General features: G+C 32.1%; 1 protein-coding gene and 1 long non-coding RNA gene across 15 annotated transcripts in view; one reads left to right on the top strand and one right to left on the bottom strand.

Moving 5' to 3' along the window:
- The window catches only part of LOC117240402 (protein lap4), a 52,231-nt gene that overhangs the window by 30,033 nt on the left and 5,084 nt on the right, over positions 1 to 17,114 (top strand). For 8 of the 14 annotated variants that reach the window (XR_004494680.1, XR_004494679.1, XM_033506440.1 and 5 more), the window contains exons 3-30: positions 3,738 to 3,816; positions 3,940 to 4,029; positions 4,134 to 4,254; positions 4,362 to 4,654; positions 4,733 to 4,866; positions 4,971 to 5,082; positions 5,160 to 5,326; positions 5,411 to 5,571; positions 5,791 to 5,901; positions 5,974 to 6,198; positions 6,306 to 6,551; positions 6,640 to 6,724; positions 7,229 to 7,393; positions 7,487 to 7,662; positions 7,719 to 7,853; positions 7,945 to 8,100; positions 8,188 to 8,268; positions 8,350 to 9,150; positions 9,955 to 10,062; positions 10,132 to 10,311; positions 10,742 to 10,771; positions 11,107 to 11,265; positions 11,337 to 11,717; positions 11,813 to 11,968; positions 15,391 to 15,834; positions 16,114 to 16,225; positions 16,305 to 16,361; positions 16,434 to 16,551. Coding sequence is in view for 12 of the 14 variants with exons in the window: in XM_033506440.1 (XP_033362331.1) it covers positions 3,738 to 3,816; positions 3,940 to 4,029; positions 4,134 to 4,254; positions 4,362 to 4,654; positions 4,733 to 4,866; positions 4,971 to 5,082; positions 5,160 to 5,326; positions 5,411 to 5,571; positions 5,791 to 5,901; positions 5,974 to 6,198; positions 6,306 to 6,551; positions 6,640 to 6,724; positions 7,229 to 7,393; positions 7,487 to 7,662; positions 7,719 to 7,853; positions 7,945 to 8,100; positions 8,188 to 8,268; positions 8,350 to 9,150; positions 9,955 to 10,062; positions 10,132 to 10,311; positions 10,742 to 10,771; positions 11,107 to 11,265; positions 11,337 to 11,717; positions 11,813 to 11,968; positions 15,391 to 15,834; positions 16,114 to 16,225; positions 16,305 to 16,361; positions 16,434 to 16,551 (5,083 nt within the window). In the remaining 2 variants the exon portion in view is untranslated. The other 6 variants (XM_033506448.1, XM_033506449.1, XM_033506443.1 and 3 more) reach the window with 6 other exon arrangements.
- LOC117240407 lies at positions 6,397 to 7,197 on the bottom strand. Its single transcript, XR_004494681.1, has 3 exons — positions 6,759 to 7,197; positions 6,648 to 6,685; positions 6,397 to 6,566 (listed from the first exon to the last, which is right to left on the bottom strand). It is a non-coding gene; the product is annotated as an uncharacterized LOC117240407 (long non-coding RNA).

Here is a 17,114-nt window from a genome sequence, read left to right as displayed (position 1 = left end):
CCTCCGTGGCCTCCTCTTCTTCCAAGGTAAATTGCAAAGGCCGAGGGTGGATGTTTCGCGCTATTTATAATGTTTACAGTGGCCGACACGTTCAGAGGAGAGAGAAGCTATTTTGTGTTATTTACTGGTTGCTTAATTACAAGTTACCGCAGTCGCCCATAGGCGTGGTAATCGAGCGCGATTCCGCAACTACTGAAAAATCGAACGGTCCGGTGGAAAATGAAAAGGGTGTAACCACGGTCGTGGCAGCGAATTATCGCCGTAGGGCGCGGTAGGAAACGATTTTGTAATAAACGTGAGTAATTTTTCCGCAAACATTTTCATTCTTTCGACGAGAGGAAGCGCCATTGTTGGTATCGGTTAATCGCGTTGTACTATTTTACTTGGTCGTTTAAAAAGAGCTCTGTGGCAATTATCGAGCACGCATTACGTATCAGTAGTTCTGGGATCCCATTAAATCCGCACCGCGTTTTATTCGATGGAAAAACTGTGACAGCAAAAAGCTGAATCATCGCTGAGGTAGCAACGAGGAACTTTTTGTTGCCCGTTGCTGCATGTTTTAAAAAGTATTAAACAAATATCAACCTGCAGAGAGATTTTATCCACGTTAGAACAACGTAATTAAAGGAATATTTGGGTTTTGTTCCGATTTCAATGCATTTGCTTCTAGCCAACAAGTATACACCGAAGAAAAATTTGTTTCTGTTGCAATTTGTTGCTACCTGTTTCTAATTTTTCTCTGACCCTATCGCTCCAACCGGAAATAGGTAGCAAGCAGCGACTTTTGTTACTGGCAACAGAAATACGAAGAAACTTGCAGCATTTTCTCAAAACGTGAAACACTAACAGCAGGTTCCTGACTGTTGCCTCAGTGGGTACGCAGTTTATGCTCAAAACGAATGCACGTTGCGAACTTTCGTTTTGACGAATGAAACATCCGAAGAACGACGGTAGCTGTTCGAGTTTTCTGACGTATTTGTCAGAATGTTGGTTGACCAGAAAACCCATCCACTATCAGCGTAATCAGCGTAACATATTTTCTCATCGACAGCATCTTTTATAATCTGACCTCGATATACGTACTTTGAATCAATCATCGTATATTACGTGCATGTAAACGCTCTTAAAAAATTGCCATCGTTGGACGGGCGATATTGCGCATGATTGTCGTCGTCATCGTTCGCCGCGGAAATGTTCGAAATCGCTCGCGGAGCGGTGTACGACGCATTAAAAATATTCACGCACGAGCGTACACACGTGCGTTAATAGTGATACATATATAGAACGGTAATCGTATCGCTCGATCAGAGATATTTTAACCACAAAACCCATGAGATGGCGTATCGTTTCCTTGGCCGTACGGTGTGTAGCCAGACAGAAAGTTATCGATCGATAACGGGTCGCCACATATTCGATATCGTTCAAACTCCAGCCAAGCATATTACGAGGCTGTCTCTTTTGTGCATCCATTCCTCGCTATAAAAGTCCTCAGACATATACCTTTGTTCACCGATCATTAACATCCTTTTGGGAACAAAGAGATCCGATGAACGAAGGGGTCTGTCTCTTCCGTCTGGCGGAATCACGGTTAGTTTGTAATTGTTCCACGTCGTTGTCGTTACGTTCAACCCGCGCACACACCGTGCGTGCATTCGTGACAGGCAGTGTGTGTACGTGTATGTAATGATACAGCCTGAAATATTTTGAATCGGATGGAATATATGTCTATACAGAAAAATTCGAATCTCTTCGAATATAACTCGATGGTTAAAAAGCTAAAACCTTGGAAAGTCTCGATCAATTTTGAATCTTGATAGGTCTTGAGTCTTTAACCACAGACATAGAGCTTCAGTAAGTCCTTTTGCAAATAGAGATAGGTGGGTGCTGTGGTTCCTATTGACAGATTTTATGAAATTAATATTCAATAAAATTCAGATTTTTGTTTTCTACGGTATGGACATTCGTAGAAAACAATTCTCATTAGCTATAAAAAGATTAAAAGTTTGATAAGTCTTGGAAGTATTGGAAGTCTTGATAGGAGTCAAAGTTCTAAAAGTTCAGTGGGTACTCAATATAGTACATGTCTTATAGTACATAAGATATATATTTAAATACATATGTACGTAGTATTAAGATTATGTATAGGATATAAGGTATTTAATATCTGCTAAACTTCCTTAAACTTTGAAATCTATTATGACTCCAACACTTGTCAATTTTTTGAAGACCAATATTCAACGTTTGTCAAAAACTTTGAGTTTCATATATCGAATCATGTTCAAAGTGACTTGAATCTTCACGGTATGGAAAAAATGAAAATGCAGATGATCATTTCTACACGCAACACGCGCGTTATTACGCCTTTGGCGTTATTAACTCAAAAGGTTTTCCTTTCTTAGATTTAACACTTGATTTTAGAGCTGACGAAATCGGGGAAGTATAACATAGAAATACTTAAACTGGGAATAAAAAAACAGTTTAGGAATTACATATTTATCGATAATATGTTTAAAACAGCTATGATAACATTCTGTAGTTGCGAACCACTGTGTTAAAAGTAACTAGCGGTTTTCCAAGGTTCGATTTGCTCGTAAAGCCTATCGGCTCGTTTGCTATGCGATACACGGTTCTCCATTCCTCTCCTCCTTTTCCTCCGTGTTTCATCTCTTGACTCGAGAATGCATAATCGCGGTATGATTCATAATACGTTTAAAAACGCACGTGTTTTCGTCATAATTTGATATTATTATGACGTGTGTTAACAGTTATAATGAAATAAAAGGAGCATACATAATGAATAATTAATCGCACAATAAATTTTTCAAGAAACTTGTTTTTTTTTATGAAAACCTTACTATATTTCGCTATAAAATATGCATATTCTGATTAATCGAATCGTATGTATATGAGAAGCTTGAGATTTATTCTTTATATTTTATTTCGTATATACATTATATTATTAAGACACAGATAATACATGTTGAAATTTTAAAATATTATTTTGTATTCGAGCCAAACTCCGTACGTTATAACAAAGAGTTTCTACGTTTAAAATCGTTCGGTTTGCCATTCACTTTAATTCGTGAAATTCTTCGACCTTGCAGGGAAAACAACAGGAGGAATGCGTGCACGGTATTATTTCATCCACGATGCAGCATCCTGCATTCTTATGCAATAGCAGTGTTTAGTACAACGAGTCGCGTTTATTTTTTAATGAAGGAATTTGTTATTGACTGATAATCGGTTTTCTGCTAATTAATTAGCCAGTATCATTAAACGATACAATTATGTAATATGTTGCAGCATATGTTGAGATTTCTTTTAAACTTTTTCTTCATTGAATAGTCCCAACGAAGGGTTGAATATAAAAGAAACATGAAATTATCAGCAAAGTTTTCCATTTGTACGTATATGCTTTGCAATACAACATGTATGACGAGTCGAAAAAATAAAGCTCGAGTGAATCAAAACTGTTTCCTTCGTAAAGAAAATTCTTCGAATTACGTGTGGCCATGGAAATTTTTTGAAACAAGAGAAAAGTTATGAATTCAATAAACATCTACTTTCCTTGATTTTTTCTTTTTATGTAATTTATATTTAGGCCATCTTGATATTTTCTATTCATGCAAAAAAAAAGAATTTTTATAATAATGTGTTCTAGATATACAGATTTTTAATAATTTTTTTCAAATCGGATGTAAAACATAAGTATTACTTAGTGTTCTTTCTTATTCTAGATATACCAGACATTCCTGAGAACATCAAGAATTTACGGGCACTTCAGGTGGCGGATTTCAGCAGTAATCCAATTCCAAGGTCAATAGGTTTGCCTAACATTTATCTCTTTTTGTTTGAAACACAGCTATTTATATTTCATCTTAAAAGTTGTTGAAAACATTTATTCTCAAAATTCAAGAAGGATTAAATTTGTCATTGCAGACTTCCAGCAGGGTTCGTGCAATTAAGAAACTTAACTGTTTTGGGACTCAATGATATGTCCCTTACGAATCTGCCGCCTGATTTCGGAAGGTAATAGCAACAAGAACTCGCTTTAATTGCATTCAAGCTTAGAATGATTTAATTGAATTACATCGTGTCTAGTACTAACAAGTTTGTGCACCGATTGTTCTCAGCTTGGAGGCGTTGCAGTCATTGGAATTGAGAGAAAATTTGCTCAAATCCTTGCCGGAATCGCTTTCCCAACTTTATAAATTGGAGCGGCTGGATCTTGGTGACAATGACATTGAAGTTTTAGTAAGATAGATATTGAATTAACCATTGTAAAGGAAATTATGGACAAAATAGAATATTTGTTGTCTATTAACATAATATCTATTATAAATTTGGGACTTTTGTTTTAGCCAGCACATATAGGAAAATTACCAGCATTACAAGAATTATGGTTGGATCATAATCAATTGCAACATTTACCACCGGAAATCGGAGAATTGAAAACGTTAGCATGCCTGGACGTATCTGAAAACCGTCTGGAAGATCTTCCGGAAGAAATAGGAGGTTTAGAGTCTTTAACAGATTTGCATTTATCGCAAAATGTTATTGAAAAATTGCCTGATGGTCTTGGAGAATTACAGAAACTTACTATACTTAAAGTCGATCAAAATAGGCTTTCTACTCTAAATTCAAATATAGGCAGGTGAGATTAATTTTTTCTCCTATAAGGATCTTGATACCATAGAACTTGATAACAAAAACTGACGTTTGCTCGTTGTAGGTGTGAGAACTTACAAGAATTAATTCTTACGGAAAATTTTCTCCTTGAACTGCCTGTAACTATAGGAAAACTTCATAATCTAAACAATTTAAATGTAGATAGAAACAGTTTGCAGTCGCTTCCTACGGAAATCGGTAAGAAAAGTGTCGTTTAGAACTTCAATTTATGTTAATATTTATTTATATTACTTTATGACATTAAAAATAATTTTTTATCGAATGTTATTATTTTTCTGTAGGAAATTTAAAACAATTGGGTGTACTGTCTTTAAGAGATAACAAACTGCAATATCTTCCTATCGAAGTTGGACAATGTACAGCTCTTCATGTGTTGGATGTCTCAGGCAATAGGTATATAATATAATCTTAAATATCTAAATTTCTTCATGTTTTGTTAACAATATTTAGTAATGATATTCGTTTTTCAGATTGCAGTACTTGCCATATTCCTTGATCAATTTGAACTTAAAGGCAGTATGGTTAAGTAAGAATCAAGCACAACCAATGCTTACTTTTCAGACAGACGTTGATGAGGAAACAGGGCAAGAAGTATTAATTTGTTTTCTTTTGCCACAATTGGAAATCCATCCAGATGGTTAGTAAATCTATTTCATGAAAGTATATTTTGGTACATTTAGTTATACTTTATGGATTATATGTTGCATGATTTGTAATTTAGATTCAGGAAGAATTGGTATGCTTGGTGGTATAAGAAATGTTGTTCAAGATGGCGAAATACGTGAGCTTGGTAGTAGCGATGATGAAGGCTGGCAAGAAAAAGAAGCGTCGCGAACGCATTCCGTGAAATTTACGGATGAACCTCCGGAAACTGATAAGGAGGTGAGCACGTTACATATGAGGAAATCTTCTAGACTTTTTAGATTTGCTATATCTAAGTTCAGAGTATTTTCGAGGTATTTAATGTGTTGGAAACGTTATTATTCTTACGACTCATTGTATTAAAATTATAACAAAAGATGAAACAAAAGCCTATTTTTTTCTAACCATTCACCTTTTTTTTTTTTAATTACGTAAATGCAACGTTTGCACTTATTTCAGACACCATTCGTACGACAAAATACCCCTCATCCAAAAGAATTAAAAGCAAAAGCTCATAAATTATTTAGTAAAGGAAAAAATGACAGCCGATCAGCATCTACAGATGAGCAGGTAATTATTAATTTCATTTTTCGAGATATCATATACAATCTTTTTGTAACAGTTGTTAATAATATCTTTCAGGATGTTTCTCAAACATTTGGTTTGGATAAAACTGAGACTGATATTTCAACAAAGTCCAACGATTTGACTACAGAGACTATAGAGCAAGAATCATTACAACCTGAATCTATAGAAAATGCACAAAAAGAAACCATACCTGCAATAGTAGCTGATAATGCAGATTTTCAGTCCAGCAATGAACCAGAAATAATTCTAACTAATCAATATATTACAGAATCTAATGCTGTAAGTATTTATGTTAATGCTAGTTTATTTATTTACTTATTTGTTTATTTATTTATTTATTTACTTATTTGTTACTGATTTATAAATTGTAAAAATTATTTTTTTAGGATGTGAGGACCGAAGGTTCAATATCTGAATCAAAGGATATAAATGACAAAGATGAGGAAGAATCTGAAAATGAAGAAACACAAAGACATGTCGAATTTTCTATCGTAGAAGGTATTGATTATGATGGTAGTGGTGATTCAAATAGACCAAATAGACTCCATCGTAGAGATACTCCACATCACTTGAAAAATAAACGAATCCACACAGCAATAGATAAAGAAAAAGTAGCTTCCATTATTGCACAGGTAATTATTATCTACCTAAAAAAAGCAACATGTTTAAAACTACTTAAATAATTACGATGAATTTTATACAGTTTTTAATATGTGGTAGGCACTTACGAAGAAAAATGACGAAATCTCCACATCCACGTCAGCACCTGCAGAACCCACAGAAAATTTTGACGCTCAAAGTCAAGGTAAAAAAACTACGATTAGTATATCACCTTTTACCTGTTGCATTTCTTTATATCACCTTTAAATTTATCAAAATTAAATTATAATTCATATACCACGTATAAAATAAAATACTTGAAAAGGTAACATATATCTTTTCCGCGTAAACTGAATTAAATAACGAATCTTCCTAAACTTCCTAGCATCATTGCTTCGTAATCACTGGCATTAAATAGTCCATGATAAGATATTCCTTTCTGCTTCTGCTATCTTATCACTTATCCGTTATCAAACTCTAGTTATTTATCAAACTCGATGTAGCAAGTGTACACGCGTAGAAAAAAATTGCGAAGTGAAAATATTCAATTAAAAATTTCATCAACATTCTATATTGTGAATAAAAAGTATAGTTAAAAATGCCAAAAAGATATAGATGTTTTGTAAGAAAAAAAAGAAAGGGTAAAAGTTAGTAAAACGTGATCCGATTACATAATTAAGTAGTAACGCCAATGAAATTTATTGTGTAGGTGCGATTTCTGATGCTGAGCCGACGATAGAAGTACGAGAAGAACAATACGAAATTCATATCGAAAGAACGACAGGTGGTCTCGGTTTATCAATAGCTGGTGGAATTGGTTCAACCCCTTTTAAGGGTGATGATGAAGGCATTTTTATTTCAAGAGTCACGGAAGGTAAAAATTGAGATAAAAAACCTATTTGTTTTCAGTCGTAGAATATGTCAATTATAAAGTTTTATGATATGGTCATTATATTTTCCTTTATAGGTGGACCTGCAGACTTAGCAGGTTTAAAAGTGGAGGATAAAGTATTGTCTGTAAATGGTGTTTCAGTAGTAAACGTAGGTCATTATGATGCTGTAGAAGTTTTGAAAGCTTGTGGACGTGTCCTTGTGTTAGTGGTTCAAAGAGAAGTTACGAGGATAGTGCCACCATATGAACAGGTACTATTTTATGAAACGCAAATCATTTATGCTGTTATTAACATTATATTTAACAGGTATCGTCGAGAAAAGACTCAGCATGCTCTAGTTTAAGTACCAGTAGAGCTCCAAGTGCGACGTCTCATGTTTCATCTACAGGTTTACCGCATAATTTAGAAAATGGTGATGCTTTACCTCATGATGCTATTAAGGTATATATTTTTTTAGATTTAATAGATGCAACATATACAATTTAAACTAAAGTGCAAAATTTAAAGATCAACAAATTTCTATTTTAATAAGTCTAAGAAAATCCCTGAACCTATATCATCAACAAAGGCGGGTAATGAACCAATGGTATCTGTTCTTGTTCACACGACATTAATACGGGACCAAAATGGACTTGGATTTAGTATTGCCGGTGGAGAGGGTTCTCCACCATTCAAAGACAATAGCGATGTAAGAGTTTTAATTTATGAAAATATTTTATATTTATTTCTTTCGTTAATTATGCTTAGCAACTTTTTTCAAATATATAATGTTTAGGCGATATATATTTCAAGAATAACTGATGGTGGTGTGGCACAAAAAGATGGTAAATTATTAGTTGGAGACAAAGTAATATCTGTAAGTGTAATATTATTACACAAAATATTTTTTAATACAATTATAATTGTTTATCTTTCATATAATGGAATTATTTTATAGATTAATGGAGTTGAAATGAGAGGAGCCAAACATGAGCAAGCAGTTGCTTTATTAACAGGTTTGGAAAGATTCGTTCGATTAGTGGTCGAACGTGAAATTCCACTTTCGCAAGCAAATGCAGCCACAGTTGTAACACCTTCTGAAAAGTCACCACGAGTGATCGGTGCACCTAGACCATATACAGGATTATATAACGCCAATAGTTATATAGCAAATAGACCGGGTTACACCGGATATCGACGTTCTATCGATGCTGATAGGACTCTATCGCCAAGTCCTACTTCGAAAACGCCTCCGCCTATGAAAATTGAAACTACTGAGCTACCGAAAATGAATGGTGTTACAGAATCAGGAAATATTAAGAACGTTTCTTCGATATCACCAAGTCCGACAAATAGCCAACCACATCCACAACCTGCCCCCAGGCATAGCATTTCGCAACCTACAATTACACCCACGACAACTACAAGCTCAACGCCCACGTCTTCTACAGAACCTAGGTCAACCTCACCCCAGGAAGACATACAGGTACCGAAGCCTATCACCAACGAAGAATTTCAGGCCATGATACCTGCTCATTTCCTTCGTCCCCCTACTTCCTCACCATCACCAGATTCCCATCAAGGCCCTATCGTGACAGTGACAATAAAGCAGCCTGATAATCTACCTGGAGACGTCAATTTTCCTCCGGCTCCTACCACACTTGGTAAAGTTACTGAGACCATCACAAAGAGCACTCTCACCGAGACCGTCGTAACTAGGGTGACTGAAAATCAATTGGTACCACCAGTAATCATTGAGGTATGTGCTTGGTAGCTAGATGCATGGATTATGTTGCACATACATTTCGAAAAACGAAAAGGAAGTTTAGAAGTTTTATTTTATAATTTTTAAATATTACAATTATAATTATTTTTTCTTCGGTACTGGAATAGTTTGCACTTTTTAAATATTTTAGGTAAAAATTAAGTATTTAGTATTTGTAATGTATTAACTTATTTCCATGCTAGGATGATAATCGCAGTCCTACTAAATGTAAACATATTCCAATGCAATCAATTAATTAACTTCGGAATAATTACAATTTGAAAAATGGTGGTCAAGTGGTTTTCTTCCTCTCATGCATGTTTAATTAAGAAATAAATTATAACATCATTCGTTATTTAAAAAAGGGCAATTTAAACATTGTTATGGACATTATTTATGCATATGTACGTTTCATTTCTATGACAAGTTATATTTCATTGCATGTCTATGTATTTGAAATTGATCGTTATTGATTTGATTCAGTAAATATAATTTCTCTGTGTGTGCATTATCAAACCATACATTAAAGTATTTGGTAGGAATTGGTTGTATGAAATGTTATATTATTTTATACCTCGGGTGCTTATTCTCTGGCATGGAAATAGGTAAGTAGTATAAGCTAAATATATATTCTTTCATCAAATACCAAATTATATGCATCCTCCACTATTATGAAATTCCATCTTTTATTCTTTAATATCCAGGGCATTATATTTTTAAAATAATTAACACGTGTAATTTAAACGAAATAATGATTCTATATATTCGATGTTTTAATGATTAAATATTAATTTTTAGGACGTAATTCTTGTAAAAGAAGGATCCCTAGGATTCAGTATTATTGGCGGTACAGATCATTCGTGTACTCCATTTGGTGCAAAAGAACCTGGAATTTTTATATCTCATGTAAGTTTTCTGATAATCTTTGTTAATATTCAGAATTTGTATAATATACATTTGTTGTGCTAATATTAGGTTGTGCCTGGTGGTATAGCTGCAAAATCTGGTAAATTGAGAATGGGTGATAGGATACTAAAGGTAAATGGTACTGATGTAACAAAAGCTACTCATCAAGAGGCTGTGATGGAACTTTTGCGACCAGGCGATCAAATAGTGCTTACTGTCCAACATGATCCACTACCAGAAAATTATCAGGTAAGCTATTTATAATTTAATTACTATCTGCTTGTTAGTTATTGCACATATATAGAGGGTTTGCTTCTTAATTACAATATAGCTTTTTCAATAAAACACGCTTATGAAAATGTAACTATAAATCACAAATTCACAATTAATGTTATCACGCTTAATTCTCAGAACTTACAATATTTTAATATTGAAGTTTGGGATCAACATTAGTCAAAATTCGTAAACGCGCATACATTTAGAATACTTAAATATATACATAAAATAGTATCGCCAGTTAAATAAATAATAGAATAGAATCAGTTCATTCATTGATACTTAATGCATTATATTCACCAGTGAAATGTTTATCATTTGCAAACTGGCACTCAAGTGCTTCACTTATAACTGTTTTGTTGTGGCATTTCCTAATGCTGTTATTTATAATTTGTCCTACAAGCTGGTCGAAATAGAGTACATCCCTGTGACAGTAAGTACTCAATTAATTTGACCTGTTATTATTTTATTTTTTGATACCACGCTTTGCCCTCTGTGAAGGCTGCAAGTAAGCTCAGCACTGAATCACGAGCAATTGCTTTTCTGCCTAGGCTGAGATTATATAGAATTTAAAACTTTTTTTACTTGCTTTATATGCTTTATGGTAAATTAAAAGAATTATGTAATACAACAGTCATACATTATGTATTCATAATTTTTATAAGTATATTATATTGAAAATAAAACTAAGAAATATTTTGTAAAAAGTAAGCAAAGCAATATGTAAAAGATGGTAAAAGTATATTTAAAAATAATGTAATATTTTAGGAATTAGTTATTACAAAAGAACCAGGCGAAAAATTGGGCATGCACATTAAAGGAGGACTTCGAGGACAAAAAGGAAATCCCCTTGATCATACAGATGAAGGGGTGTTTATATCCAAAATCAATTCAGGTGGTGCAGCTAAAAGAGATGGAAGACTGAAGGTAAAATTTAATTCTCATTATAAGAATAAGAGTTTTATGTAATAATTTTTATACTATGTTTTTGATATTAGGTTGGAATGAGACTACTAGAAGTCAATGGGACGTCGCTGTTAGGTGCGACTCATCAGGAAGCAGTAAATATATTACGGTGTTCAGGAAACACAATTACGTTAGTAGTTTGTAAAGGATATGATAAAAGTGAAATTGAACCAGTATTGCCATTATCCGATGGTAGAGATTCTAAAGAATCTAGGTCATCCAAGGAATTGAAGGATCCTGCAACAGAAGGTACTAAATCATTATCGCAAAGTATATCTAGTTTGGATCGCGATGATGAAGAAGCAGCAACTCTCAGACAAGAGCAAGAAATGAAAGCTGAACTTGTAGCATGGGAACAAGAAGAAAGAGAACGTGCTTTGCTTGAACATAGAGAAAAATCTACCCCTGAAAAAGTAAGGCCCAATATTAAAGAAATTAAACAATATAAGCAATTTTTATTAATCAATGTGATATTAACTTTAAAGTTGAATATTTTCAAATTGAACAGGTATTAGATGTAGTAAGAGCAGCTGAATCATTAGTAAGCAAATCAAGTAGTCCGGTTGACATGGTTGTACCACCAAAGTCACCAGGTGGTACAAAAGATCTCAAAACAACCACTATTGTGATGAGCAAACACACTTTAGCACCTCAAAATACAAATGTAAGTATCTTTCATGATATTAAAATAATACAAATTTTAAGTTGAAATATTACTATATCTGCATGTCTCTATAAATATAAATTAACTTGCAAGCAGTAGTTTGCTTTTATTGGTATATAATAATAATAATAGCTATAGTATTTGAATATTTAAGAATTCTTTTGTGGAATTATATTGTTTAATTTTTTTATTCAACCTTACAATCATTTTAAATATTCAATGTATATTTATAAATAATGGTGGTTCTTGCATAAATGGATGCTTAACTTTATATAACTATTACCTCTTTATTTATTTATATCCTTCTTTTACAAATAATTAAAAAATTGCTACTTTTGATTTTATGCTTCGTTTACACAAGATGCATGACTTTAATAATTCACGTTTTTATTGAGCACTATTTATTTATTTGCTCATATTATATGTATGTATACGTATACATATGTTCATGGGTGCATATATTATACATGTGATTTATTAACAAAATATTCTACATTTTATTAATGGCACTGGAACAAAAGGAGAGACGTTTGAAAATTTCAATTTACAAATTAAAAAATATAGAGAGAAGTTGAAAAAATAAATAACTTTTGATCAAGAAATATTATTATGGTACAATGTGGTGTTAAAGAAAAAACGTTGCTCTTCCCCTTGTGTACATTCTTATATGGTAGCATAAGCATGGACGTTCGTTCTTACATAAACATACTTTATTTCTTCTTATTAAATACTATAGACCTATATGTTTATTTCTGCACACCTTGTGAAAAGAATAAGAAACCATAATCTAATAACAAATTACTAATTTTTATTTATCTGTAAAGAAGAAACAATATTAACTTTTTAATTTTTGTTGCCCTTCGAATGATTGTACATTTTACATAAGTTTATATGAATTTCTCAATTTGATATCAAATAGTTTTATTATTTGTCAGTACTCATACACTCATCATAAGTCTTATTACTTATTTTTAATATATGACGCATGAAATGTACATTTGTCAGTGTTCTTAGCGTCGCATGCTCTCCTGAGCGGCAAAACAAGAGATGTTTCACATGTTTGCAGACAGTGGAAGGTGATAGCGCTACTTTGGCTGCCCTCTAACAGGAGTGAGTCGTTCGACCCTCTACTCATTTTCCCTGTGTCTACGTCCATACCTCTGAATCCGCGGGACTGTGCCATAATAAAATTATTCTAAGGAATTCATGTCGTTAACTCGCATAATCATGGTGTTTATTGCGTTTCATGAGTATCACTATTGTACAATTTAACTATCGTTACTCCGTTTGTTACTGATACTGCCATTATAACATTAAGTGTAATTATTGCGAATATGCTGACTGGCTAGGTTGATTCTCTGTGATTGGTTTCTTATTTTGGTCCAAGAATGGGGTCAAGATTTTAATCATCACGAAAATGTGATATCGTCTTTAACTACAGACTCTTGTGTACATATTCATCACTCCTTCGTTCATGAATATTGGTTGAAAGATGAACATGAAAAGATACTTCTGTGATAGGTAGACAGATGTCATAGACGACAAGAACTTCCCACGTATTTACTGAATATTTTTTAGCGATATTTGTACATTGATTCTTAAACTTATTTCATAATCTATTTTGAAAAATTGGAAACGTATGTTGGACGACTACTGCAATTCATTAAGCTTAAAAAAATTAGATCAACTTCTGGGTACTGGATCAAGAATTATTGAAAGTAAGAAAAGATATAAGACAGCAAATAATTCCTGTTCCAATATGAGTAACAAGTAACAGGTGTATTATGTTTCTATAAATTTTTATAATAATATACTTGAAACTTACATCACACTGAAGACAGGCATTATTGACTTTTTCCTTCGTGATACACGACTTGATGACTGAGGAAGTAGGAGTCTATATTCTTATCTAAAAAAATAATAACTTCCAAATTATTATATTTAGGGTACTTTTGATATATTATTTTTAATGATCTTATTTGTTTAGTATTCTCTATTTATATAGTGTTAAGAAAAAATCAGTAGTTAATTTTATTGATATTTTTACAAATATTTTGGTATACTATGTAGAAAATATACTAGAACTGTCTTTTTTATTTTAAGCTAGAATATTTTACTACTACCAGAAATGTAAGCATTATTATATTGTAGAGGATAGCTTTTATGTTGTAATTCACAATTCATTTCATGTTTCATTCATTTAAAGCTGTATATCATTGAAAACAAAGATAATAATCAATGCGTGTATCACTAAATAGGGAGTGTACCCAAAAATATCAAGTTTTAATTATTTATATTACTATATAATGTACAGTTAAAGTAAAAGAAACAAAAGTGAAATACAATGTCTATTGAGACATAAAATATTATTTGATAAGGTATTTGTGCATCTAACATTTTTTTGTAAGTTATAAATGCCAGCACTCTTGGATGGTTACTTCTACAGTAAACTCATATCATTATTAAAATATAAATCAATGTACTGTATTCTACGAATGTTCTATAAATGTTATATGTTGATATAAATCTAATGGACCAGATGTTTATATATTATTACAAAGTATAAAGATAAGATAGTATTTATCTAATTATAAAGAAAGAATTATATATATATGTTAATGTTGAAGTTCCAGTTGACCGACATAAAGATGAAATACATGCAGTGCTTTATTCAAATGTATCAATGCGACAGGTTCTTCTGAAAGTGAATTGCATTTTATCCCATTAGTGCTATTAACTACAAGAGAATACATTTTTCATGTTCATATTTAGTAACGCAAAGATCACAGTTCCTGTTATTGAATTATAATTTGGGATAAAAGTTACCTAGTTATGACATTTCAGAATATCTTATGGTGCATTGATATATATGAAAAGGTGATGGATAGAGGGTACAAATATGAGGTAACTTTATAAAGTCGATTTTAATATACTTAAAATCATTGGAAGGGTATACAAATAAAAATTATGCGCAAAGCTGCATTAATTGTTGCAATAATAGTACAATTGATATAATATTGAATGTATAGATGGTAAAAGAAGAAAAATATTGAATGAATAAGTTCAAAACTGATTCCTTTTTAATTCTAATATAGATTTTGTATGAGATGTAGTATTGGAAATAAATCTGTTTTTTGAAGTATAGTTACAAATTTTATAAAAAGTAAATTTATTAAACTCAAAGGATGCAGAAATGAGAAATGTTTTCTTATTTGATAATTTCTTATATTATGATATAAATATTACACATTTTTATTTCTTGTTAATCAATTAGTTGTCAGAAATTATTTTGTTAATCTGTTGTATATAGTTGTATATTTACATAGTGCCTAACTAATAATTTCGCATTTTTACTGCATTCTATATTCCAGTAGATAATTATTTTAACTTTACTAATACAAATCTTCATGTTATTTACTCAGTCACTGAGCAAAGAGAGAGATGGAACTTCAGTGGACAGTCCAACGCCCCAATCTCCGGTCTCTACTCTTACTTCATCAATGAATTTCGATCGCACTACTGCTGTCCAAAGCTTGCCCTCTCCAAAGAAAAAAAGTTCCATACCGAAACGTAGTATTACATTTGCTGATCTTCCTCCCAGTTCTAGAAAAGAACCAATTAATTATCCAACTTCAACAAATGAATATCCTTCATCTTTGCATGATAATAGATATATTTCTGATCCTCAAATTACTTCTTATAAGAAAGTCTATCAAAATCCTATCCAAAGTACTCAGTATTCATCTCGTTCCAAACTTCCTCCTACACCTTTGACTGCTCCTCCATCCATAGGAGATTATGGCACTTCAGTCCCTTTTGATAAACGACAGAACGCACGCTCTGTTGGTGGGAGTAATCAGGTTGAGGTGGGTTTTAAGAAGCATGTTTAAAAAATCTAATGCACTATCTTTCCTTGTTCTTTACCAAGAATGTTGGAGCGTTTAAATCGCAGAATTTTATTGCATAAGAATTGTAACACCCGTGTTAACAAAATTATTTGGTATTATTTAAATACAAATCAAATGCATGTAGTAGGTTCAAATGTGCATATTGAAAGTGGAATTGTTATAAAAAAGATAGATTAAAATTTATATTTTTATAAGGATTATTTTTATCAAATATTAATGTGTTATTTCAAAATACAGCTTTCACCAACACCATCACCAACACCACCTTTAGTGAAGATGTCAGTTAGCGATAAAAAGAAATTGTTTGAAAGTGCCATGGAGGAACATTTGAAACCTTCCCCTAAGCCAGGTAGATATTATTTTATATATTTATATAAACAAATTGTAAATACGATATATTATTTTTGTATTCATTATCATTTTTCTAGAAAAAGTATTCAGTTTTCTAAGTCAAGATGAAGTTGAAAAAATGAAACAAGAAGAAGGTACAGTATTCGTTAATTATATTATTAAATTCTTAATTCGTACAATTAACAAATATTATTGTGCATTTTCAGAAAAAAAGATAGCTACTCTAACGCGGGATGAATTAAAATCATGGGCTCAACTCGATGAAAACGAAGGCTTGGAAGATTTAGAGGAAACATTAGAAGATCAGGATAACCGGCGACCTAAGTAAGCTAAGTTGTACACATTCTACGCATTTGAACGTGTGATTATTAAAATTTTTTTACCTTATTATTTCTTTCTTGTTTCCACTTCATTGTGTCTGCATATTACAACAAGAAAAATAAAAGAGAATATACTGCTTAGTAAAAAATTGCATACTTTATGCATTAATGCTAAAAAATATGATGGCTATAAAATTGATGTTTTGAAATTTTTGCAGCTCTAAAAAATAATATCTAATAATCTAATTATATAATAATACAATCTCATTTCAACAAATTTTACTCGGCCATAGAATTTTTTTTGCAACAATATAACTTCTTAAATAATGCCCATACAAAATATTGTAGTAATGTATTAAAAAGAACAAGAGAACAGAATTAATTTGCTTTACATAAATGAGTATTATAGCATTTTTTCCCATTGTAGTACGTATTCTGTATATGAAACTATGAAATAATGTAATTATCTTTCAGTTGTAAGATGCTAAACATATCTGTCTGTTATACGTGTATTGTACAAGACAGGCAATTATCTTTCAATTGAAAAATGATTGTGTTTATATAATT

The sequence above is a fragment of the Bombus vosnesenskii genome, unplaced genomic scaffold (genome assembly GCF_011952255.1).
Source record: "Bombus vosnesenskii isolate JDL3184/JDL3185 unplaced genomic scaffold, Bvos_JDL3184-5_v1.1 scf7180000014621, whole genome shotgun sequence".
Lineage (NCBI taxonomy): Eukaryota > Metazoa > Arthropoda > Insecta > Hymenoptera > Apidae > Bombus > Bombus vosnesenskii.
Note: the sequence above shows the minus strand (reverse complement) of the source record. Positions and strands in the feature narration are given on the sequence as shown.